The sequence below is a fragment of the Drosophila nasuta genome, chromosome 3, assembly GCF_023558535.2.
Source record: "Drosophila nasuta strain 15112-1781.00 chromosome 3, ASM2355853v1, whole genome shotgun sequence".
NCBI lineage: Eukaryota > Metazoa > Arthropoda > Insecta > Diptera > Drosophilidae > Drosophila > Drosophila nasuta.
This window is the reverse complement of record NC_083457.1, coordinates 36,245,552-36,270,111: the sequence shown is the minus strand read 5'-3', so window position 1 is coordinate 36,270,111 and position 24,560 is coordinate 36,245,552. Positions and strand designations below refer to the sequence as shown.

General features: G+C 36.6%; 3 protein-coding genes across 3 annotated transcripts in view; all 3 read right to left on the bottom strand.

Annotated features, from left to right (window-relative positions):
• Window positions 1–2,847: 2,847 nt before the first annotated feature.
• Window positions 2,848–10,636, bottom strand: LOC132791248 (ABC transporter H family member 2). Its single transcript, XM_060800092.1, has 3 exons — window positions 10,266–10,636; window positions 9,902–10,202; window positions 2,848–3,983 (listed from the first exon to the last, which is right to left on the bottom strand). The coding sequence occupies exons 1-3, from the start codon at window positions 10,426–10,428 to the stop codon at window positions 3,026–3,028; spliced, it is 1,422 nt and encodes a 473-aa protein (XP_060656075.1). The 5' UTR covers window positions 10,429–10,636; the 3' UTR covers window positions 2,848–3,025.
• Window positions 10,637–14,212: 3,576 nt separating this feature from the next.
• The window catches only part of LOC132791772 (myb-like protein AA), a 61,519-nt gene continuing 51,171 nt past the window's right edge, over window positions 14,213–24,560 (bottom strand). Inside the window, exons 4-5 of the mRNA XM_060800824.1 lie at window positions 14,353–14,569; window positions 14,213–14,291 (exon numbers count right to left, since the gene is read on the bottom strand). The gene's annotated coding sequence lies outside the window, so the exon portion shown is untranslated. The remainder of the gene's footprint in view (window positions 14,292–14,352; window positions 14,570–24,560) is intronic.
• Window positions 15,639–16,414, bottom strand: LOC132789922 (C-type lectin 37Db-like). The gene is made up of 2 exons (XM_060798260.1): window positions 16,320–16,414; window positions 15,639–16,259 (listed from the first exon to the last, which is right to left on the bottom strand). The coding sequence occupies exons 1-2, from the start codon at window positions 16,377–16,379 to the stop codon at window positions 15,639–15,641; spliced, it is 681 nt and encodes a 226-aa protein (XP_060654243.1). The 5' UTR covers window positions 16,380–16,414.

The following is a 24,560-nucleotide window of genomic DNA, read 5'->3' as shown; positions in this document are numbered from 1 at the left end:
TAAGAAAAGTTATTGATTTAATTATTCAATTGAAAGAAATTCCCTAATAGGATATGTGTACTTTATCTCTTCGTGAAATTTTTAAGTAAATATTGTGGAATATTGAACTGCAAGTTTATTGGTTAAAGTTAACAGATAAACTTAAACAAATGAAAAACTAAATCACCTTCATATTTTATTATTTATACTCCAACTCATTAAATCAAGATTTTATTAAATCTTACAAATTAAATTCTGAATTAAATTCTTCTTAAGGAATTTCAAGTCTTTGTGCTAACTTTGCGGAAATAACTGGTTGTACTTAAAAGACTTTAATCTTTGTTATATATATGTTATATAGATTAGTATCTATTTATTTTAAGTAAAATACGAACTGTCGACATATGTTTAGTTTTCAAACAAATCTATAATATAGAGACCCCCATAACATAAAATAGAATGACTTGAATGGAACCCCTTATGTCCTGAAAGTAATATTTATATTAGACTTATTAAATTTCATAACATTTGTAGTTAATCTCGCATTGTATTTTTTAAGCCCACTCAGTTGCCTACTTATGTTTATAGAGAGGATTAAAATGAATGCTAGAGCAGTCATAACAACCTTACCTGTGATATTTCCCGCATTCAGAAGTGTTTCCTGCATTTTAAAACCAAAATATTAAATTGTTTGTATAGAACATCAGCCAAATCAAAGTCTTTCCCATGGCAACCAAATATAATATAGTTTTTTGCTCTCATTTTATTAGCGCTCTGCGCATACAAAAGGAAACGACGCTTCCTTTGGCAGGGAATTCATCATAAAAACCAACAGAAAAAAATGTGCTATCGAATATTGACTCAAAAAGCAAAGCGAATTCTCTACCCTCAGTAGATGGCCATGGTCATTGAACCCAGAGTTCACAGCATCCCTTAACCGGATCGGATCGCTGCCAACAAAGTCTACCAAGGCTAACAGACAATAAGAGCCGTGAGCTGTAAATAAGGGAACCAGTTTGAGTCGTGACCGTGGCAATGCTTTTTGGCAATTTTCCGCGCATGTGCGACGCATTTTTGCAGCGCCCTCTTTCTCTCTCTCGCTCTCCCTCTCTTGCTTTAGGTAGAGGCATAAACCAGACCAGCAGACTGTGTGCCATACCGAGTTTAGGGCTCAGATCGTATGGACCGCATTTTGAGGGTTGTTTTTGTATATCTTGGCAGCAGTCTCTTTGTTGTTCTCTGCGCCTTTCAATTCATTCATGGTTCACGATGATGATGATGTTTGAGTGCAGGCTCCTAAGTTGGTCTATATCATTTTTGGCATGCCCACATCTGGTCGCCTCTCTCTCACTCTCTCTTCGCCTATCCTTCTCTCTCTCTCTCTTGTCCCATGGCGCATGCGCTGCTTGGGCTTATCTATTGTCTCATTGTCGACTGGTTTTTATGACGCCTTCTGTATGCCGTCGCTATCTGCGTCTTCAGCTTCGGGGTTTTTGCTCTGCCTCACATCTGGCCAAATGTGTGTGAGTTTATCATGGTCCAAGCGGGATGAGAGTAAGGAGGAGGAGGAGGGGTACAAGCAGCCTCTACATGTGTGTGCGGCATGCTAATGGTCTGTTGCCATGTTCGTTGAGTGATATATTGTGTGTGTGGAGGAACCTTTTCAAATATCGCATTCAGATAAATGCTGTTTGTAGTGTGAAAGATGGTAAACAAGATAATGCCAATTGCTTCTATGCAGGCAAAACAGATTTTGGTAATGGGAAAAGATAAGCTGCGACAGATTAATGATCTTTCGGATGTCAATCAAATGATCTATAAAAATGAATATATAAAAGAGATCATCATGAAGGTTGAATTCAGTTTACAAATTTAACTACGTAAAATATCACCAAATTATCGATTAATAAGATAACAATAAAAGTAAAAGTAAACAAATTTAATTTAAAAATCTAGGGACCACGAAGATTTTATCTGATTATCTGATGATTAATAAGCGATCCATAGAGGTAGATATAATTATTATATTATTTACCTAAAATAAATTATCATTTAACTTCCAATAGGATGGATTGCTTAAATATCAGAAGAAAAAGAAGAAGCATCGAAAATTTCGATGGAAAACTAATACTGGGATAATAAAATTGCAATTTCTTGCAAGTACAAAAAAATATATCAAACATTTCAGAGGAACCAGCAAACTCTTAAATTATTATCTCCGTTCATGTAAAATAAATGTATTTTTTATTTAACGCTTCTTTCGTAAATATATTTACAACGCTTTTCAAACGATGATAAAAGTGTAAAAGTAAAACGTTAGAGGATTAAAGAATATGATTATATGTATGATAATGATAATGATAATGATAATGGTATTCCAGCTATAAATATTGACGTAAATGAAGTTGTAATGTGTAATATTAATATATTTAATATGTATTTGCCACATTTAAATTAAACTTAGACGATAACAATGCGATTCGCTCTGGCATTGGCAAGAATTCAAATGTTTGCGACTTTGTACCGAATAAAAGTAAGAGTATCTTCAAGAAGAATTTTAAAACAAATAATAAAAATAAAAAATAATAAATGTTTTGTTGTATTCGTTTGTTGTGATGAGAGAGTAAGGTAAGTATTACTTGAAGAGTTTTTCTTTTTTTTTGTTTGCGACTTAGAACTAAATTAACGTTTATAATAAACTAAATCTCATACTTTGCTAACTTTCTTTGTCTTTTCTTTGTTTTGTGTGTCTTTCTTTCTTTGTGTGTGTTGCTCTCTTTGCTTGGTTTTGTTTCGTATTCCTTTTTTTGGGTATAGCTATATAGATGGATCCATAGGGGAACTAGTTATAGAACTTTCTTTGTTTACTTCTTTTTGGCATGGCACAAATTTGGCATTGAAAATTTGAAATGGCAAATAGAATAATTCGTGAAAAATTGATGGCAAGAAAAATGTTGTGTGTTTTGTGCTTTGAGCAGAAGCTGCATTAATCCATAATGCACAATGCTTGGCTATATTTAAGACTAAGATTCCCCAACCCTGACAACTATTTGGTTGCCTCGCATTGTTGCATTTGCACCACCAGCAACATGATGCGATTCATCAGATTGTCCGCCTCCGAGTCTTCCATGCTGTTCAGCTTCGCCGAGATGAAGCCACAGAACTTTGAGTTAAGAACCTCGCGCACTGTTTGCGGCGGTGGCAACTCGAGTCCACCCACAGCGGCAGCAGCTGCAGCGGCCGCTGCGGCATTCTGTTGCTGCCGCAGATGACGATGCTGCTGCAGCATTTGATCCTCATAATCATCGCCATCGATATCCGCATCCTCCAGCTCATCGGTTTCGCCAAGACGACGACGCTTACGCAACGTTGTCGCTCCTCCGTTCTCGGCGATGCTGCGCGGCGAATTCGAGCCGAGGATGATGGGATACGGAAAATCAGCATCGATCACCTCCAGCTCTTCGACCTCATCGGACACAGATACGTTGCCATTGTCGTCGTCGCCGCTGCGCAATGAGCTGGCATCCATGTCATCGTAGCTCTGCTGATGTGAAGCCAGCCCAGCTCCGCTATCGTTGCGTGTCGAGCTCACTCGACTGTCGTTCTGCGCCTGCGCTTGCGCCTGCTGATGGGCGGGCAACGGTTGCGCTGCCACGCCCACTCCGCTGCCACTGCCATTGCTGCTGGCGCTGCTGCTGCTGCCAGCATTGTTGCCGCCTCCTCCTCCGCCAGTGGACAAGTCCAGCTCCGGCTTCACATAGTAATCGCAGTAGAAATCATCGCTCATATTCATCGTCGAGCACTTGGAAAGATTCAGCACCGCGCTCGAGGAATCGTTGAACGAGGAGCTCATCTTCAGTGCTGTGGCTGCAGCGACTTTGCTCGCACTTAGCAAACTGTGTGTGTTGTTGTTGTTGTTGTTATTATTGTTGTTATTGTTGTTGTTGTTGTGCAAGTGCTGGGCGAAGGCGCTCAGACTGAGATCGCTGGCATGGGAAGCGCCCCTGGAAAGCAAAAGAAAGCAAAGTTTATTATTTATTTACTTCAAGAAATTTGCTATTGCTAAAATATAATATTAAATACTCTTTAGTTAACGATGTGTCATCATTTCACAATTTTATTAAAATAAAAGTAATCGATAATTTTAGAAATGAACGTTAATTTTAAATTGGCATAATCTATCTTATCATATTCATTTAAAAAAAAATAATGATAATAATATTAAATATATAATAATAATAATGATCACTACATAAAATAAATTTCACATTATTTAAGTACTAAGATGAAAAGGACTTTAGAATTCATTGAAAACTAAGGGCCGTAATAATAGTTTTGAAAATAAAGATTATGAAATAAAACTTACTTTTTCATAAACTTCAATTTTGAATCTGCACTACCTTAATGATTTTAAGCAAATACATAAGTCACATTTCAGCATATCTTCATAAGGAGTGAGTTGTGCGGAGTATTTTAGGAACATATATCACACATATAACGGTGGCTACTCAAATCTATATCTATATTATTTGAATGACGTAAGATAGCTTACATAATGCACCTGCATTTAACGAAAACTTTGAATATTTTGATGTATTCAAATATATTAGAATAGACACCAGTCAAGATATAACAGAGTAAATATAATATTATTATACGCAAACCGCTGAGACGTAGTTATATTTATTTGGGGAATACATAAAGTAGTAAAAAATTATATTATCAATCTCTAGTTAAAAAACTAAATAAATTTCAGAACTAATATGATAAACTCATTACAATATATAAGGTGGTTTAGTTCAATATGAGAAAAACTAAAAATAATTTATTCCTTTCTTTGAAGGAAATCCCAGAAGTATAATTTTCTGTATTTCAAATCTAATAAAGCTTGAACAGAATTTAAACTAAGCACTAAACATGTAAAAACTAAAGCCTAGATCAATTTGAATGACAATATCGTGTACTTTGCTTCCCCTCTTTACCAGACTTCTAAAAATAGCCAGCGAAACGAAAATGGAGTCGAAGCAACCCCCAAAACGTGCTCAGAGAATGAAAAACCCCAAATACAGCAAAATGCGTTACAAACTACCAAAAATCCGAAAATTGTTCTCGGTTTTCGGTTTTCCTACGAGACTGAGCTCGATTTCCTGCAGCTCTCGGTTGCTACAAAAATGCAGCTACTCAAATTTCAAGCGCATTTTCCACAGCTGCTGCATGGCCTCAAACTGAAGACGTGGCTATATTTAGATGGGAGACTCGAGCAGAAGAAGAAGAAGTGTATATTTTCCCCCAGCAGCAGGTAGTTGACAATTGGAACTGTAAAACGATATGCGAAGCGAAACGTTTTTCACATTTTCCATTCTTACAAACCAACAACAAAATAATCACGGCCAAATGCGTTTTCACATGTTCCAGAAAACCAAATCGCTCTATTTGCTTGCGGTCGTTTTCGTTTTGGGTTTTTTGGTTTTTTTTCTATGCCACTTTTTTCCCCCGACATGGGATTCGTTATCAGTGTTTGCTTCCGCCTTGGGACCAAGTCAAACCAGAGCTAATAACGGACAGTTTGCATTTCTATTTAATTGCGTGCTGCTTCTTCGTTCCTAGGAATTATTCAGTTCTTTACGTTTATCAGCTCAAACATTTGCGGCTGCCGTTTGGTCAAGTTTCCGCTCTTGGCTGAGTTCGCTTGATAAGCCACATTCTGGCAGACACAGTCAGCCATCGATTGGCCTTTTAAACTCGGAGAGTCTACAGATGATTCCACATATTAGTAAGAATAATCTTGATAAAGTCAAGTACTCCAGCTGATAAGTAAAAGAATCGCAACTGGGACATAGTCAAAAGGAAGTAACTAGAGATTCGAAAATAGAGAAAATAATTTTGGAAATACACTAGGAACTAGGAACAACAGATATTATATATTTATTTTCTCCAACTAAAAGTAAAACACTAATTTTAATGAATTCCCAAAATATTTATTCTATTTTAAAGTTATATGATAATAAGCAACTCGTATACCAAGCATCTTTTTAGCAATGATCTATCTTCATAATTTGAGGAAGATCTCATAAAGTCCCAATAAATGTTTTTTAGGATGTGTGTACCTCTTTAGATAGTTACAAAATCAAGAATATTATAAATAGAGATTATCATCAGTTTCTCTATCCACTTCAATATTTGAAACTTCAAAAATTTTCCTAATAAACGTTATTTCCGCATACTATCTTTATAATAAATCTTTTCACCAACCCCAAAATAAGAAAAGCCTTGATAACAATATAGCGAAAGTTCCGCTTTAATTAAGAACTTAAATCAATTTGCAACATCAGAAGCAATCAATCAATGAGTCAATCAAATAATCAACCACTCAATCTCCACATCAGCAAACACCTTCAGAACTGTAGAAAATTTCTCAGGGGTCACCCTTACTTTATAATATGCGTGTAAATGAGAATAAATAAAATCGTCAATTGCTTAATCGTGGCAAATATGAAATATTTTTTAATAACATTGTATTACGATATTACGCAAATTGGGTATACGCCCAGTAATTTCTGGGGCCGCAAGTGACGCATCCATATGCATATGTATGTACATATTTTCGTATATAGAAGTCACAATCTCTCCAAGACGATCCCGCTTCCAACAGCTGAGATTTTGTGGGGCGCGGTTGGTCAAGCAGTCTATCAAAGTGGGGTGTGGTGGGGGACTGTGGACAGCGGGGGAGGGGTAGGAAGTGCTCCGCAAAACAACAATTTCATAAATTTTTCAGCTCATTTGCTTATTAAATCATAAGCGTGACACAGAACCCAGCAAGCAGTAAGAGAGTGAGAACAGTGTGGTGAAGGGGGGACGCACGGGGGAGAGGCAAATGGTCACCAGAGAGCAAAAGAGAGAGAGAGAGAGAGAGCAACCCCGTTGGCTGTTTGCGCATATTTTTAACCCTGATCCGTCGTTCCGTTGGCAGCGTCGTTTTCAATTGCTCACTCATACGCATACGCAAACGCACACTCACACACACGCGCAGACCATCATCACACACACATACATGCGCACATTTTTAATCTACGCTTCTTTTCTAAACTTGGTCCACTCGCCGCCGCCGCCGCAATCTCATCGCGAGTTCATTTTGTCCCGCTGATTGTCATTTTCATATTTCGCTTCATCGCTGTCGCTGTCGCTCTCATTCTCTCTATCTCTCTCTCTCGCCTCGTTCGCTGCCATCGTTCAGTTCGTTTCGTTAATTCTCGCTCTGCCAGCAGCGCAGTTGGCAGCGCAGTCAGGCTAAAGCGTTTTCGTTTTTTTTTTTGCTGTTGTTGGTCTTTGCAGCTTCCCTCTCGTTTCTGCTTTTGGTTCAAGTGGCGAGCACAGCAGCATCAACAACAACAACAACAACAATCGCGTTGTATAATTTTCGCTCTGGACGAGATCTGTTTTTATGGCTCAAGCCGCGTTCCCGGGCCGGGCCCGTTCAGTTGTGTCTGTTATCAGCTCAAAATAATAAAAATTTAAATATGTGTGCATCTGTGTGTGTGTGTGAGTGTGAGTGCGGGCATGTGTGTGGACTCTGCTGAGACTCAGCAGCACTGTGTGTTGTTGCCTCAGCTCTTGTTGCCGATGTTGTCGATGTGGGTACAGTCAATTGAAAGGAAATGGCCTTATTTCATATATAAATATATGTACATAAAGTACAGACATTGTAGGGGCAGCAGAAGGGGGCGAAGTAAGGGGTGCTTGAGGGGGGAGCCCGCAACATCGCAGCATCCACACAAATAACTGACGCGGCCCATTAGCCCCATGAGCCTGGTCATTTCTTTGTTCGAATTGGTTTTTTCCGTCCAACGGTTTCGAGACTCGAACTCGAGTGTACTCATAGCGAATACACTCACATTCATATGTATTCACATTTGTACATGTGTGTGCATGCATGTGCATGTCGGTGGCTGCGTATTGGGCAGATGTTTTTACAGGGGCTTAGCTGAGATTTGTCTGGTTCTCAATTCCCATTTCTCAGTTCGGGGTTCTTTCGTCATGCAAATTGCAGAGCGATGCAACAACAACGATAAGGTGCACAGAGGGGCACAATACCGTAGACACAAATGTCAAAACAGCACAACAACATTTTAACTTTTTGCTTTTTTTTTATATAATATATCGAAAAACCTAACTTAAATATTTAAAAATCGAGTTGAAGGCTTAATTGTGTTCCCAGAAATCACAATTTAAGATTATCAAAATAGAATTGCAGAAATTTAAAGTATTTGTTGACTAACAATCGAATTCCTCATCTTTATTAAATAATATAATTTAAATCTTATCTTTTTTAAAACCATTCAACTGAACTGTTAGAATACACTTTATTGAATTCCCGAAAACGAATCACTTCAAGATGATCAACGTTGTGACTCACATCCATCATATTCTATGCAAATGGCGGGGAATACACAATAGACTGTCTGCTTGATAAGGTTTTCAACAGCATTATTGAAGCTAGAATTACTAGTCTTATCGGATAGAAGACAGATGCGTACTCAGTAACCCTAAGTATCGACTAACTCGACTCAGTTCATAATTACCACAATTTATGACTCAGTTAACGTCTTATCTAGTGATTCACAGTCAGTCCTTTTTACTTTCGCTGCAGTCTTCGAAAACCCACAAAATGAATCGACTTTTCATTTGACTGAACAAACAATGCGGTAACCTATACCAATACCATATACGAGTACTTGTTGAATATATAGCTACAATAAGAATAATTTTAATTTCAAAACATGATCGATTGAGTCATCATCAACATGGCAAAGGAAACGTTCTTCTAGCACAGTTTAGAAATTCTAAAAAAAATACAAAAAGAATTGCTCTTTGCACTCGATTCTCTTTCTTTGCCAATGGAAATAAACTCGAGTTCAACTCGTGGATCGGGCGTGACAATGCGTAAAGCTTAGGCTGATATTGGATGAAAACCCCAAGCAACAAAAATAAAACCTTAACCAAAAAAAACAAAAATACAAAAAAACGAATAGCAAACAACCAACAAGTCAAAGAAAAGAAGCGTTATTCACGCTTTAAGTCCGATCTTTTGCCCCCGCATTCACCCCATACGCTTCTGTTTCTGATTCCAATTCCGTTTGCTTTTGTTATTGTCACTCTTATCGCACTTACTCCACTTGTAATATTAGTCAAGAGCCCTCCGAACATGCTAAAGACAATAAAATAGCTGATGATTCGATCGGTTGGTCGGTCAATAATAACCAAATTCAGGTGGGTGTAAGCTGAGCTCCTGATAAGACCCATGTACATACAGAACATGAATATGTTTTATACATTGTATTGCGAGCAAGGTTTTCATATGATTTCTAGGTTATTCCAAAGAAGCTCAAGTTTTTGCGGTACACAACTCAGACTTTAAAATTAGACTGAGCCTCAAAATTAAAGAGAATTGCAATATGACGCAATAAAATAATATATATGTCTAATAATAAAATATATATCATCAATAGTACATATTGAGTATGTACTGCACAAAATTATAAACCCCAATTTCTAGATTTATTCCAATTCAGTGTAACCCTACAGTTTTAAGTTACTTCTTGCTATATTAAAAAAATCTTTGCCAAAAGAAAATTGGAAATGAGTTAAAAAAAAAATTGCAGAAAAACTGATCAATAAGAAAAGTTAAGCCTGTATAAAAAATGTATACAATTTTTAAAATAGAGTCGAAAATAATTATTATAATATGTGTGACTAATCAACAATCAAAATAATGTTGAAAACAAGATGCTGAATCCTTGGTTTTTCAATTCTTGAAAATAAAACTGAAAATATGCTTAACTGATAAACAAGTTAAGATTAGACTACCAACAATTGTATTTTTAGGGAGTAACCTAATGGGGTGTAGATATTTGGTGGTACTCACTTTCTCTCCCTGATGACATCGCGTAGAAAATCCATGGCCTCGTAGAGACTCCACTTGGGCTTAAATCCATTGCCCATCAATTTAACGTGGGCGAGTTCGCGGCGATAAGATTCTCGCAGAGATTTAAAAGCGCGCGCCACACGACGACCGGGCGCATTGAACTCCCTGCCAATGTGTTCCCAAGCACGATTCTTCTCCTCCTCGGCGCCCTTAAAATTCGGCAGGCGCGAGTCCCACAGAATGGGATTATCATGAACCATTTGTATGAGCTTCAGTTTGTCAGAGGCATTACGACGAACCACTATAAGAAAAAGGAGGTGATGATAAAGAAGAAGAGGTTGTTGTTGTCGCAATGTTTACACACATTTCTTGATCTTTTGGGTGGGCAGCACACTGAGTTCGCCTTTGGGCTTCATGTCCAGCGCAATCGCTGCTGCGGCTGCGCTCATGTCCTGTAACGAATTCGTTGTGATGATGGGTGAGGAGCCCGAGGCGGCAGCAGCAGCGGCAACGGCGGCGGGCGCCATCAAAATTTGTTGTAGTATTTGCAGATTAATTTTGTTGTTGTTGTTATTATTGTTGTTATTGTTATTGAGCAGCTTCACTGTTTTTTCACTTGACACTAAAGTTCACTTTATCACAATTGTATTTGTTGAGTGTGTTTTTTGAGCCAAAGCAGCGCGCGATCGACGACGGGGGCTGTGCTACCCTCTCACGACCAAGTTTAAACAGCAACTAAAAACCAAAACCAAAAAAAAAACAATCAACAACCACCGCGAGCTGTGACAGACGACGACGACGTTGGCAGAGCCGTTAGCAGCGAGCCCGCATTTTCGAGGCGAAGCCAAAACCAACAAGAATGAAGAGTATCGTATGCAGAGAAAGTCGCATCGCAAATACACTAACACTAGTGGTGTAAGATTATCGATGCTTGAAATCTTTATCGATATTTTGTCACTAACTATAACACGATGCACAAAATATGTTCACTTTACGTTTGTAATAGTTTTTTTTTTTCATTAATATTTGAATAATATTTAATTGTTGTTTATTTCACCACAAAACGTAAGTACTCTCACTGTGTGTTAGCGCATCAAAACACAAGCACGACTCACACAAACGCACACACAAGCGCACACAGACATGGGCCAAACAAAGAGCCAAAGGCGCAGGCGACACAGCCACAAAAAATCACGCGCGCTCAACATGCGCTATCCTCTCTCGCTCTCGCTCAAACTTACTCACTGACGCTCTTTTCGCGCTGTGGCTCTGCGCCTGGCTTGGTCGCGCTGCCTGGGCCAATTCACAACGTGTGTGCGCGTCAGCTTTACCGTTATCGACGCGACGTCTGCGTCGGCGCTGCAGTCGCTGTCACTGTTGATGTTGTTGTTGCTGTCGACGATAGCGCGACGCGCGCATTGAGCTCAAAGAGCAGTCCAGGCCGTTGGCTCTACGCTCGGACTTGGTTTCATTCTCATGCTCGTGTATGTGCTCGGAGTCGGTTCGGTTCGGCTCGTTTCGTCTCGGCTCTCTCGACTGCCGATCAGACGGAAAAACGCCGTTTAATTCCAACAACAGAAAGTAAAAGCGAGCAAAAGAATGAGCGCAAAAAAAGCAGAGCGACAACTGAGACGACTCGTCTCAGACAAAACACACACACACACACACTTACTGGCAGCAACAAATCAAGCACTGAAATTGTGTGTAACACAAAAATCCGTTGACGCGTTTGCGCCGCCGACGTTTTTTCCAGTAGACGTCGTCGTTGCTGTTTCGATGCTTCGCAGTTTTATTGCTAGAGATGGGCAAATGAGCGCGTTCCTTGTGATATGCGCTTCGCTGTTTTCGTAGAGCATTTAAATAAAGGGGGTGTTAAGTAAACAGATTCTCAAATGTCTTGAAACAAATTTAAATTTGAATTCCATTGGTGAAGAAAAAGCTTATACATATCTACATATGTATGTACATACATATGCATATTGAAATGAATTTCAATATGATTGGAAAATAAATATAATGCATTATTAATCAAAAAGAATTATTAAAATATCATGTTGAAAACTTTAATTGACATCAAATATGTAGTTGTGAATAGAATCAAGATTTATAAGATTAAACTTTTGATAGGAAATAAAGAAAAGAACAATTTACTTGCAATGAAAAAAAAATAAATAAATTAGAAATAATAGTGATTGAGAGAAATGTGCGATTTATTGTTTAATATAATTACTTTTCTTATTTATTTTATTTTACATTGTTAAATTTGTTGTATTAGAGAATAAACATATCTTTTAAAATTTAAGCTGCACTTCTATGCTACTTATTTTCTACGTCTCTGTTTTTAAACTTTTAGGGCCTGCAACTTAATCATTTGATTTTAATTGCAAATTCTTCACTGTAGCGCATTTCGATAATCGGCTTTATTTGGCCTTTCGCTTGCATTCATTAATCGTCTACGTCTACTTTGTAGCTCAGCCCGATCTCTCATTCTGTGTTCTGTGCTCTGTTCCACTCTCCCCCCATTTCCTAGTCGACAATTGTTGCATTTATTTCATTTTCTATTTTGTTGCTGCAAATGCATTTGGCTGTCTGCAATTTCAAAACAGGGGAACGAATAGTGAGAGTGTATGTGTGTGATTGAGAGAGGGGCTGGGTTGGGGAGCGCAGCAGATTTGAGCCCGCTTAACTTACGAAGGTTCTCTTCAGTTTGGTGGTGGCGATGACGGCGTTGGCGGCCGCAGTCGCTGTCGCTTTCGATGCTGAGGTCGCGTTCAATTGCGTTTTAGTTGAATTTATTAATATGCCCATTTTGTGAGCTCGCTTGTTTTTGTTGTTGCTTTGTTTTTGTGCTTTACATTTCGCTTGTGCGCTTTGTTGGCTTGTTTCTCGTTCTCGTTGCTGCTGCCGCACAGTGGTTCGGCCTCTTGTGAAAATTTACAACAACAGCTCAACATTTGGATCACACATGTTGTAGAGTGCCCAGCAAAGTGTGTGTGTGTGAAAGAGAGAGAAAGAGATTGTGATTGTGTGCGTGACATCGCGTCGCTTGTTGCGTCTTGTTAATGCCCAACATTTGTGTCTTGCAACGTTCGGAACGTTCAGCAGATAACAACGAAATGCCTCTGCCAGGCATCCAGCCATTTAAGCCGCTCAAATCTAGTAAATATAATCGACAACTCAACGATGGCAAAAAAAACAGAAATGGAATGAAAATGAAACGAAACGAAGGCGCGCAAGCAAAGCGTGCGAGGGAGAGAGCAAGAGAGTGAGTGCTTTTGTCTGTATGTAATTTATGCCTAATGAACTATTTCCGGCCAAGTGTCAATTAATGTATTCTGTGTGTATATTCAGGCCCTCCGCGTGCTCCATACAGGCCACAAGGGGGGCAACAACAACAACAACAACAACTACTGCTATAACAACAACGTGCCCGCACAAATGTTGTCATGATCATTTCTGGCAAAAAAAAAAAAGAAGAAATTGTTCTGATTCTCTCTCCCGTTTACTCTCATTGCTTGGAGCTGCCGTTTCCGTTGCAGCCTTTGCGACCCTCTTCTTTTGCTGTGCTTCTTCTTGAGCATTTTCCATTTCTTCTCTTCGCTCTTTTCAAGCCAAATTAAAAGTCATGCAAGCGGAATTTGCTCTCTACTGCTGATTAAGTTTTCGTTTGCGCAAGATTGAATATGTATGTATGTATGTACATACATATAAACAAATTTTGTTTTTGCTTAAAGTTCAAATCTGGGATGGAAATCAATCTAACATTTTCTGGATGGAACAAGTCGCTAAAATGGGGTGTTAGCATGTTACAAAATGATTTTCAAAACATTTTTTATTTGTTCATTGTGATTTTTACTTCCTTTGTTTATTAAAAATAAATTTTAAACCAATTTAATTTATTACAGTCATCAATAGCAGTTGTAATTTCCAATCTCCCTGTTCGCGCCGATGAATAACAGGGAGTTGGCACGGCAGGGAATTCTGTTAGAATTGTCCAATAATAATCATTCACTATTGTGTCAATTTAATCTAAATAATCATATTCTATCAAATGTCCGTCAAGTTCACGGCATCTTTGGACCGCTGAAAACCAATTCATCTTTTTATCCTTTTCAATATAGAAGTATTTCGATCCAATTTTCTCATAGAACCTCCGAAATTCCGATTCTCTTCTCTGTAAGGATTTCTTCTTGACTTCCGTTAAGTCCTCCTGCAATGTTCTTAACTGCTGTTCTATATTTTCAAACTTCTCAAGCAATGCCTTATTTAACTCAGACTCCTGGACATTGAATTGCTTCTGCAATGACTTTGTGTGGTCAAAAAGCTGTTTAACAATTGTGTAACAATGTCTGCCGCAAGTTTCATCCATCTCTTTCGATTTTTGGCATGTCTGTTCGGATTGCGTTTTATTATGAAATTTGATTATAAAATCACAAGATATTTCAACAAACCTGAGTAGTTCCTATTTCAAAAAGCGCACAGATTATCAGTCCTATTAAAATTGACTTCATTGCAATTTCTGAATATTCACCCGATTAGTCTCGGATTCAACACAAAACTGAAACTTGTACATGCATTAATATTATATAATATTATACTTGTTTGTGCACTGCTTAAAGTAGTTCTCACTTAACTGCCACTAAAATATGCTTAGCGCCATATTTAACCCTATAGACAAATACGAAAGAAAATTAAATACAAAACAATAATAATTAATTAATTATGTTAGACATTAATTTAAAATTCCATTAAATATTAAATTTGTTTGTTTTATTTTTTTTTAATATTGTCAACTGTAAAGTAAATCTTCATAAATCTTAGAAATAAATAGTTTAGTCTTATTATTTAATTATGTAATCCACTGTCTACTTAGTATAGTAAAATATGACTGAAAAGTAATTTTAAATTATTTAATCTTAGGATGCTTTGCTTAATGTCACATGCATATAATATATCCGTATTATTGCTGGACGGAAAAGAAAATAAATTTATAATCAATATTCATTCTTACTAAATTTTAATTGAGATCAAAATGCTTTTAACCGATTTGTTGATCAAATTAGTACTTTTAATGAGTGGTGGTGGCAAAGCGCCGTACATTAATTCGGGCAATTGCACCTACGCAGATAAAGTTCAGCTGAATTTTGTATGCGATGCCAAATTAACCAAAACAATGTGGCTTCGTTGGGGTGATCAAAGAGTCGACAAGTCAGAGGAGTACGCTGTGTGGGAGAGTTCGAAGGAAAAGGATGCGGTTGTACTTGTCTCATTCAAGAAATCCAAGCTGTTTGACTACAAAACCATTAAAATGGACTCACTGCATTACAAGATATTTGGTGTCGAAAATGGCAAAGATGTTGAAATCGAATTGAAGGATGGCAACACGAATTGCTTTGCCTTTGGCGTACGCTATGTAAGCGATCTAAGAAACCATTGTCTGGACCTCGACTACAATCCAGATGATATTGTTGCCTTTCCCATAATCCACTATTCCAAGCCTATATTAATATTCTAAAATCATGTCTGTAAATGTGAATCGTGATATGTACGAATATAAATTGGAAAAACGTGACAATTCATGTGTGATAATGTTGATGTTGCTATTGCAACTTGTATTTTCTAAGCTTTGCAGCGACTTGCGCATCTTATCAGTGGAACGTTATGAAAGTTTACGAGAAATTATATGTAAGTATATTCAGGAAAACAAATATAATATATATTTTTGTTTACGATTTTATTACTTTTCAAACAATTCGCAGACAAATAAATTCAACGCTGTACAATCCTGATCATTCATTTGTACTGTTGGTTGGCCTCTTTCCTCCAAAGCAACACAGCGTTCGTCTCCGTTATTATTCGGTTCTCCATTATACCAATTAAAATAGGGAGTTGCTTGACCAGTTGTATGCGAGCGATATACTCCTTTATGGCCCAGATCATTGATATCTATCCAATAATGGTCTCCCTTTAGTTTCGGTCCCAATGCGTTAAATTCTTGCTGATTCTGTATACTGGCCAAGTGACTGCCATGCTCATGGCATTTGTGAACAGCGGCAAACCAATTGATCTTGTGTTGTCTTTCAATATAATAGTATTTCGATCCAATTTTCTCATAAAGCTTCTGAAACTCTTTTATCGTTTCTTCATTTAAATTCTGCTTAGGCTTTTCTATATCCTCCTTTAATGACCTCAACTGTTGCTCCATATTTGCAAATCTCTCAAGTGTTTCCTTTTTTAGTTCGGACTCTTGGCCATTGACTTGCTTCTGCAATGAGTTTGTGTGCCCTAGAAGCTGTTTTACAACTTTAAAACAATAACTGCCGCAAGTTTCCTCCAATTGTTTCGACTCCAGGCATGTCTATAAAGACTCTAATTTCTTAGAAAATACAATTTTCAATTATTGTATACTTCGACCGACCTGAGTGTTTCCGATTTGAAGTAGTAAATAGATAAGAAGCACTTTTAATACGATCTTCATTGCAATTTTTCGAATATTCACCGTCTAGAATCGGATTTAAAACAAAACTAAGTTGTTTACTTTGAAAAATTCAGTTTGAAACGTTTTTGAGCCTCTTATCAGTGCCAAACGTTATCAAACACTCTGCTAAATTGTATTATAATTGCGTTTCAAGTTCTAGACGTAGTGTCTATCAAAAGCTGAAAAAATAATAAATCACCTTGTTCGTTTTTTTAAATCTTTAAATCTAATACGAGGGTTGCTATTTAAATTTCTGGCCTAGGTCACTTCTAGCCATTTTAGGACCACTTGACTATTTTCCAAAAAAAGTTTGGACTTTTATCGATAAAAGCTCCATCCAACTTTTTCATGTGCGACCACGTTTGATATCGATAAGCGATTAATCAAAAACTTACCTCGGCAGAAAAATCGAATTTACTCGTGAACACTTTCGAGCAATAATTTTTCACAACTTTCGACTTGGATTATTACGACAAGAGTGGACCGATGAACTTAAATCTTTGTAAGGCGATGAAGTGCCATCCTGTATCTATCGTGGCCGATGCTCGCTGAAAGACGAAGGTTGTGAAGGTCGTCCAAAAACAGACGTTGTGCCAAAAAACATTGATGCCGTGCGTGAACTGATAATGCTAGATCGTCATGTGACATATCGTGAGATAGAGGCATCCTTTGACATTTCTTCCACTAGAATACATTCGATATAGCATAAACACCTGGTCGTAAAAAAGGATTGTTCTCGTTGGATCCCGCACAATTTGACAATTGCTCAAAAAAAGGCTTGTGTGGATTGGTTCAAAGAAATTTTGAAAAAATACATTCCCTGTGCTTCAAAAGACATTTATAAGATCGTCACAGGTGACAAATCATGGATCTATGGTTATGAGCCCAAAACAAAACAGCACATCAAGGAAAAAAAGGCGTGGTCATCGATTTTCGATGTCAGATGATGCTGTTAAAGCCATGTTTTGGAGGTGCCTCAATCATAGTGAAAAAGTGCTTCGACAATTGGTTTGAGCGCATTCAAAAGAATATAAATCTTGCTGGAGAGTACTGTGACAAACAACAAATCCATTTTTTTGATAAATATTCGCATTTTCATTATTAGGCCAGAAATATAAATAGCAGCAAACCTTTTTTTACTAAAATAAAACAAGTCGAACACACTCGACTGTGAGATATCCGCTATCCATTTTGAGTAATAATATACCATAAATACTAAAAATATACCAAATAGTATACTTGATATGTTGATATAGTACCGCTTTCAAAATATACCATAGAGTGCAAAATATACTAGATTGTCAGCCAAAACAACTAAGACCCCTAGTAAGCAGGCGTGTTTGCCCATACAAAAGTATTTATTTAATAACTTCGGCAATTTTTTATCTGAACGCAACAAAATTGTATAGATATAGATAATAGTTATTTTAGTATATACCAAAATTCGGGATTCTAGCCAGACAGACAGACGAACAAGGCTAGATCGTCTCGTCTCTTGACTCTGATCAAGAATATATATATTATACATGCCAACAGTCATTCCTGCCGGCGCAAAAGTATAATACCCTTCTACCCTATGTGTAGCGGGTATAAATATGTAAGAAATTGTTCGCTGAGTAAATATAATAATATATGATGATACTCGACCTAAGCTTAAGCTTGTGCATCTTTTTTTTTTAACTATCTGATCAAAAATAAATAGATTATATTGTATTATATTATATCTTATAACATATGCAATATATTTTGGATTGTTATTTATATTTGCTAATTACCTAAATCTATTTAAAATTTGGAAAATTACTCAGAACTGAAATAGAAGAAGCCAGAAGAGCAATAGAGACGATTCAGTTTTAGTTGAAATGATCGGAAATGCCTGCGTTGGCTTGCTGTCACATAACAATTTGATTTGTTTGGGCTTATCGGGGCAAATTAATCACAAATTCAATGCAAATACCGAAAAGTGGGCTCTGGCTGTAAATAAAGCCAATAAATATTGACACAGGTCAGAAACGAGTCGCATAGATGGCAGGATGAAGAAACCAATGTGTGAAGGGGACAAAGTAAGCAAAAAGGGGGGTCGACTTCTATGTATGTGGTGATCGGTAACTGTTGCCGTTTCTGTTGTCGTATTTGTCGGTTTGTTACCCGTTTTCTATGGATGCGATAAGCCCGAAAAAGCGAACCCTAATTGAAGCCAGCAGAAGACACAAGCCAAGTCGAGTCGAACAAGACCCAACCCAACCCAAAACCAACCCAACTCAACTCGAACTCAATTCAATCAGGCAATAAAAATTTATACACTTAAATGGGGAATGTTGTGTGTGTGTGTGTGTCAACAGAGATAGAGAGATGGAGAGGGGGATGGGAAATGGGCGACCCGTGAAGACCAAGCTCAAAATAATTTCCAACCAATATTTTTGTATTTGCCCAAAGCAGAAGATTCAAGTAAAACGATAGAGCAAAGCGATCGAGCAATCAAGCAAAACGAGCCCGAAACGCGAAAAATCAGTTGACGTTGTCGCTGTTGTTATCGTTGTTGTTGTTGCTGTTGTTGGCGCTGAAATATTTAAATTTTGACCCAACCCCAATCCAAATAAATTTCATGGCGTAATGTCTGCAGCTGTGTGCGAGTTTCACTCTCTATCTTCGTCTCTCTCTGTCTCTCTCTCTTTCTATCTCTCCCTCTTTTGCTGTATTTTGGTCGCTTGGGGTCAAAAATTGTCGCATATCGTTAAGAACCTAAAGACGACTGCGACGTGTCCATAAACCTCGAACAACAAGAACAGCGACAGCGACAACAAATGTCGTCGCAGTTTCACAAAAGTTGGCCATGTGCTTGACGATTCGTAACGAGACATTTTGAGGCATTCGTAATACCCATTGAACACTTCCAGAGCGTGTGTGAGTACACTCATAAGTAACCAGAACCAAGAACACTGCGAAAGAGAGCGACAAATGAAAATGTTAATGAATGCGTGCTGTTCTTCTGTTCTGTTCGACAACTGGGCTCGACTTGTCACCTTCCTTCATTTTCATTTCCATTGTCCGATTTTCAATTTAAATACATGATTCTCGGTTGCTGGTCATTTGCATGGCGCAATCTTTGTTAACAGATCTTAACAACGATCATTCAATGTATCACTTTGGCAGTAGATCTATTCTGTTTCTATTTTGGTCTTTGATCATAAATATATTTATAATGTAAAGATAATAATACAATATATATGAAATTACTTTATCATTAAATCCTTACTAATTATTTTTTTAATGTCTTCTGTTCAACTCCCGTCTAAATGAATGAATATAAAAGTATGGACAAAAAATATGTTATATAACATACATATATTGAATAGTAATAATAATTCATGCAAATTCAAATTGAATAAAATTTATAAATATTCTAAATTCAGTAGTCTTTTATAAAATTATAGTACGGAAATGTACATAGTACATATATAATTATCCGAAGACTGACCAAAAAATATTGTTGGAAAATATTTTCAGTATCAAATAGTTTGAAAGTAAGGATAAACTTCTGCACATAACTATAAATTATACTTACTAGCATGATAATAAATATAACAAATGGCAACTGATTATTTTATTATTATTATTTTACTAAGCTGCAAATTTTGTAATTTTATAAAACTTAAAAAAAAATGATTGGAAATTATTTTTAGAATGAAACAGCTTAAGAAGAACATAAATTTAATGATTTTTGTAAGTAGTGGAATTCTATATGTATGTGTTAATAAATTTCTTATGCTTGGTGTTGTTCGCTACACGTTAAATATTAATTTTAATTTCTCTATAATTATATATAATATATTTTTTCTTGATTGCTGGAATATTGTCAATACCAAATACGTAACAACTAATAAATATTCTCAAATTTTAATGTAAATGAGAGATTTAAATTTCGTTAATGTGAATTTTTGTTTAAATTTTGATTAATATTAAAATATTTAATAAGTCGACTCAAAAAATAATACTTCAAAACTTCGGTTTGTCGCTAAGCTTCGGTTAGTCAATTGCTTAGCCAAGACAACAACCATTTGCACACGCTCATAATGTGAGCGCACTTACATGACTTATGTTTGTATGGGTGTGTGTGTGTGTGTATTGCGGACACGCAGCCCGCATATTTGTCGAATTCTTAACTTTGATCAGATGTTGCTAAGAATCCGCTACAGTTCTTGTTGTTGTAGCTGCCACATTTGCTGCTGTTGCTGTTGATGTTGATGTTGCTGCTGTCGCTTGATTGCATGTGTTGCCAAATGCTTTTCGCTGGCGGTTGCATTTTTAAATTAATAAACAAGAAAATGTGAGTCAGTTGGCAGTCGGCAGTCGGCACTTAAGCCACACAAACACGCATGCACTGTGTGTGTGTGTGTGAAGTGTATCTATGAGATACTTGTATTCATTAGTTTACCCTAACGACAGCCACCAATCAAAAACGTTTTGTTGCTCCGTTCTCTCTCTCTCAGCTCAGTTTATTGCCCATTGCGGTCGTCGAAGCAATTGTTGTTGTTTGTGTTGTTGTTGTTGTTAGCCGAGCGCTTGGTGTTGTGTTGTGTTTAGCTGTGTTTGTAATCGCGGTTTAGTGTAGGCCAGCACTTGGGCTTGCCTTCAGCTCGATTGCTGTTGCAGCTATATCGCTTATCGTGCCGCAATGTTGATTGTTGTAATTGCTACAAGTCGTTGTTGCTGTTGTTGCTGTTGCTGACTTTGCTGGCCATTGGCTGTGGACTGGACTGATAATATGAGGCTTCGACCGAGAGTGCCACGCGGTTTTTAGGGCCTGCCACACATGCATACGCGGGTTTTGTAAATGAAGTCTTTCCACATGTGTTGCTTATCTCACCACTGAGTTCGCCCTCTCTCTCTCTCTTTCTCCCTCTATTAATCTCCCTTTCTCTTTGTCTGCCATGAAAAAGTTCCATTTGTTGTTAATTACTCAGCTTGGCTTACCTAAAAACAAACACTAACACAAAAAAAAGGAACAGCAGCAGCTTCAACTTTGACCCCATGGCCAGGGCATTGTTGCTTTTCCTCTTTTTTTTGGCGCACAGTTTTCCACACGTCCGTTGCAGAATGAGAACAGAAAAATTTAATTAACAATTTACAGCAACATTTGGGCCAGCTCACGAAACAAACAAAAAACACACTCTAACAACAAGTTGGGATGCATTTCTTTAAAATTGCACGACTGAAACATACCCAGCAAAGAAAGTAAGTCAGCTAAATTTAACATGAAATGATTTGAATTACATAGAAAGGTTTACAATTACTTTAAATAAATGGAAGTTATTTGAATTCAACTATATTAAATTTATCTGAGAACATTATATAAACACAAAATCACTGGATAAAATAATTTATATATTTTGGAGTATTAGTTTCAGATGCAGATCTATTATTAATTAAAAAAACAACGAATTTCATATATGAAATATGACATATGTATAAGTCAAAAATGGTTTGGTTAACAAAATGTAATTATTAAATTAAAATTAAAATTAAAATTAAGGAATGAATGTTAAATGTGACACATTTCATTTATTTTTTTTTTTTTAATTTTTGTATTATATGAATTATCCAAATACAAGTTGCATCTAATTAAAGTTACTGTAAAATGTTGCGGTCTGAAAATAAGCCACTTAATAGTATTGTAAATAAATAAAAATAAAAATACACGATTCAACAGTGTATAATACTTTGTAGTATTATATGTATTTTTTTTATTTTTAATTTTGTTGCCTACGAAATTTATGTCATTTTATTATATTAAATATACAATTTGTTGCTTAACACATTTTATTTGATTCACGTTTTTATATATATTTAACATAACTTAAGTTTATTTTTAAAGTTGAGTTTTTGTGTTTTCTCATTTTATTACACAAGGTAAGCGAAGATTGTGATTTTTAGATGTTTAGTTTGCTTTAAGAGAACGCCTTCTCATTTGTTTTGTATTCATTTTATAGCGCATACAATGGTATTTGTGTTCGATTTTTTGCCAGTGCGTCCAAGTAGGCATATAATAATTGAATGAAGCTAGTATTAATAACACGAAAAATCGAGCAGCGCGATAAATACTATATAACTGATCCACTATCATGACTGTGGTCGACGAACACTGGTAATTCTTTAAAATTATTTAAAGAGAATCGATACATTTTTATGTGCTTTTATGAATCATTTTATATAATATTTGAGCTTGTTGATATCAGTTTATCGCATTTGCATTTTGTTATTGTGTCGTTTTTGTTAAGTATTAGCTTTTGATGTTTTAGTAGTATTCATTTCTTTTTGCTTTTCTAAAATTTTATTCTTATCATCACTCATAAAGAAAATTCCGGTTACCCATGTCTCATTATAATTGATAAAGCAAAACTTTATTATTCTAAATAGGCCAATAATGCGATTTACAACCATATTTATTGCATTTTTATAAACCGTATCCCATCAAGTTTAATTAACTACTGTTGAATGCTTAGAAAACTATTCCTTAACTACATTACATTTCTAGGAGTTACAACACCTCGATTCATCACAATTAAAACCGCAAAAGTATTTAAAGTTTCGATAAGTAATGTTATAAAATATTTATGATATAACTCATTAACTCTGACAAGCAGTTTTTCTATTGATATGATTTTGTTCGCTTATCCAATACTTTGTTGTAGTATTTTATTTATATTTTTTTCATATCAGTTGATAGTATTAAAAAAATAAAAACTTCAAAAGATTAGAAAATTGTAGAGTATGTCATTTTGAAAGCTTTAATAAAAATGTTGACAAATTTAAGAGTATACAAAGTACTAAATATGAAATAAACAAGTAAGAAAGCCACAGGCGAGTGTGTTCAATTGTCAGATACCCTCTACCCCTTTTGAATAAAAGCAAAATATTGCGGTATTTATTTTAAAATATGCCAAAGACCATAGTATATTTATACAGTACTATATTAAAAATATACAATAGAGTGTAAAATATACCAGATTGTCAGCCTTAGCAAATCTTTTTTTTTAATACCTTCCACATTTTTTATCTATGTAATCTTAAATCAAACCAGTTCAAATGTAGTATTGCATCAATATACAAAAAAAATACTCTTTGGTATATTTTTAGTATTTTGGTATATTAATTACGTATATTTTAAGAATAATGCTGCGCTGTTTTGTTATTATTCAAATTGGGTGGCGGGTATCTCAAAGTCGGGCACACTCGACTGTAGATTTCTTACTTGTTTAATATTCTTGCTATGCAATATACATTTATTTATATAACTTATTTAACTGAAACTCCCCCACAATATAATAGTATACAGGGTATTTCAACTAGACAATACTTGAACACCAACGCTAGCGAACCTTGGACGCGAGTTAGTTAGCCAGCGCGTGCAGCCATGTTGCAAGTGCCACAAGCCGCCAACGCTCACTCTTTGCTCCCCATCCACCCTTCCCGCTGGACATCTGACAGCTGCAATTGCAGCGGCAGGCAGCACTTATCACTCAACAATCGGGAGCAGTTTTGGGAGGCAGAGAGCAGAGAGCAGAGCAAACGTGGTCGACCTCGACCCCTCGCAGCCCGGAACTGGACAAGTAATTACACGAGAACATGCCAAGAAGTGGGTGTAGGGAAGGAGCAAGGGGAGGCGAAGGTTTGGGGTCTATTCACATTTAAATGGCAAACCAAATGGTTAGTTTAAACAAACAGCAATCAGGCAAGAACTGAGCTGAGCTGCGCTCTTTGCGATATCTTGCGAAATCCCCAAGAAATGTCCTTGTTAAAGTCGAAAGACATGTGGCAAATTATAACATTGACCAAGTCAAACACACACACTCACACACATACACACACACGCACACACAAGCTATCAGTTTGCCAGCCGTTACAATGGGTTAGTTTTCAAACATTCTTGTTGCAGTTGTACGTTGGTTTTTCTTGTTACTGTTGTTGTTGTCGTAGTTGTTGTTGTCAGATGTAAACCAACTGTCATAATCAAGGCAAGTTGCCCGCGGGGACAGAGCAACAAGAACATGGAGAGAACAGCGGCAACATGTGCTATCATCACTGCTTTTCCTCGAGAGCATCAGCAGCACCGAAAACTAGCAAAAGAATTTCGACTTGATTTTGCGTCAACTATGAGAAATAGTTAAATGGATTGCTTAA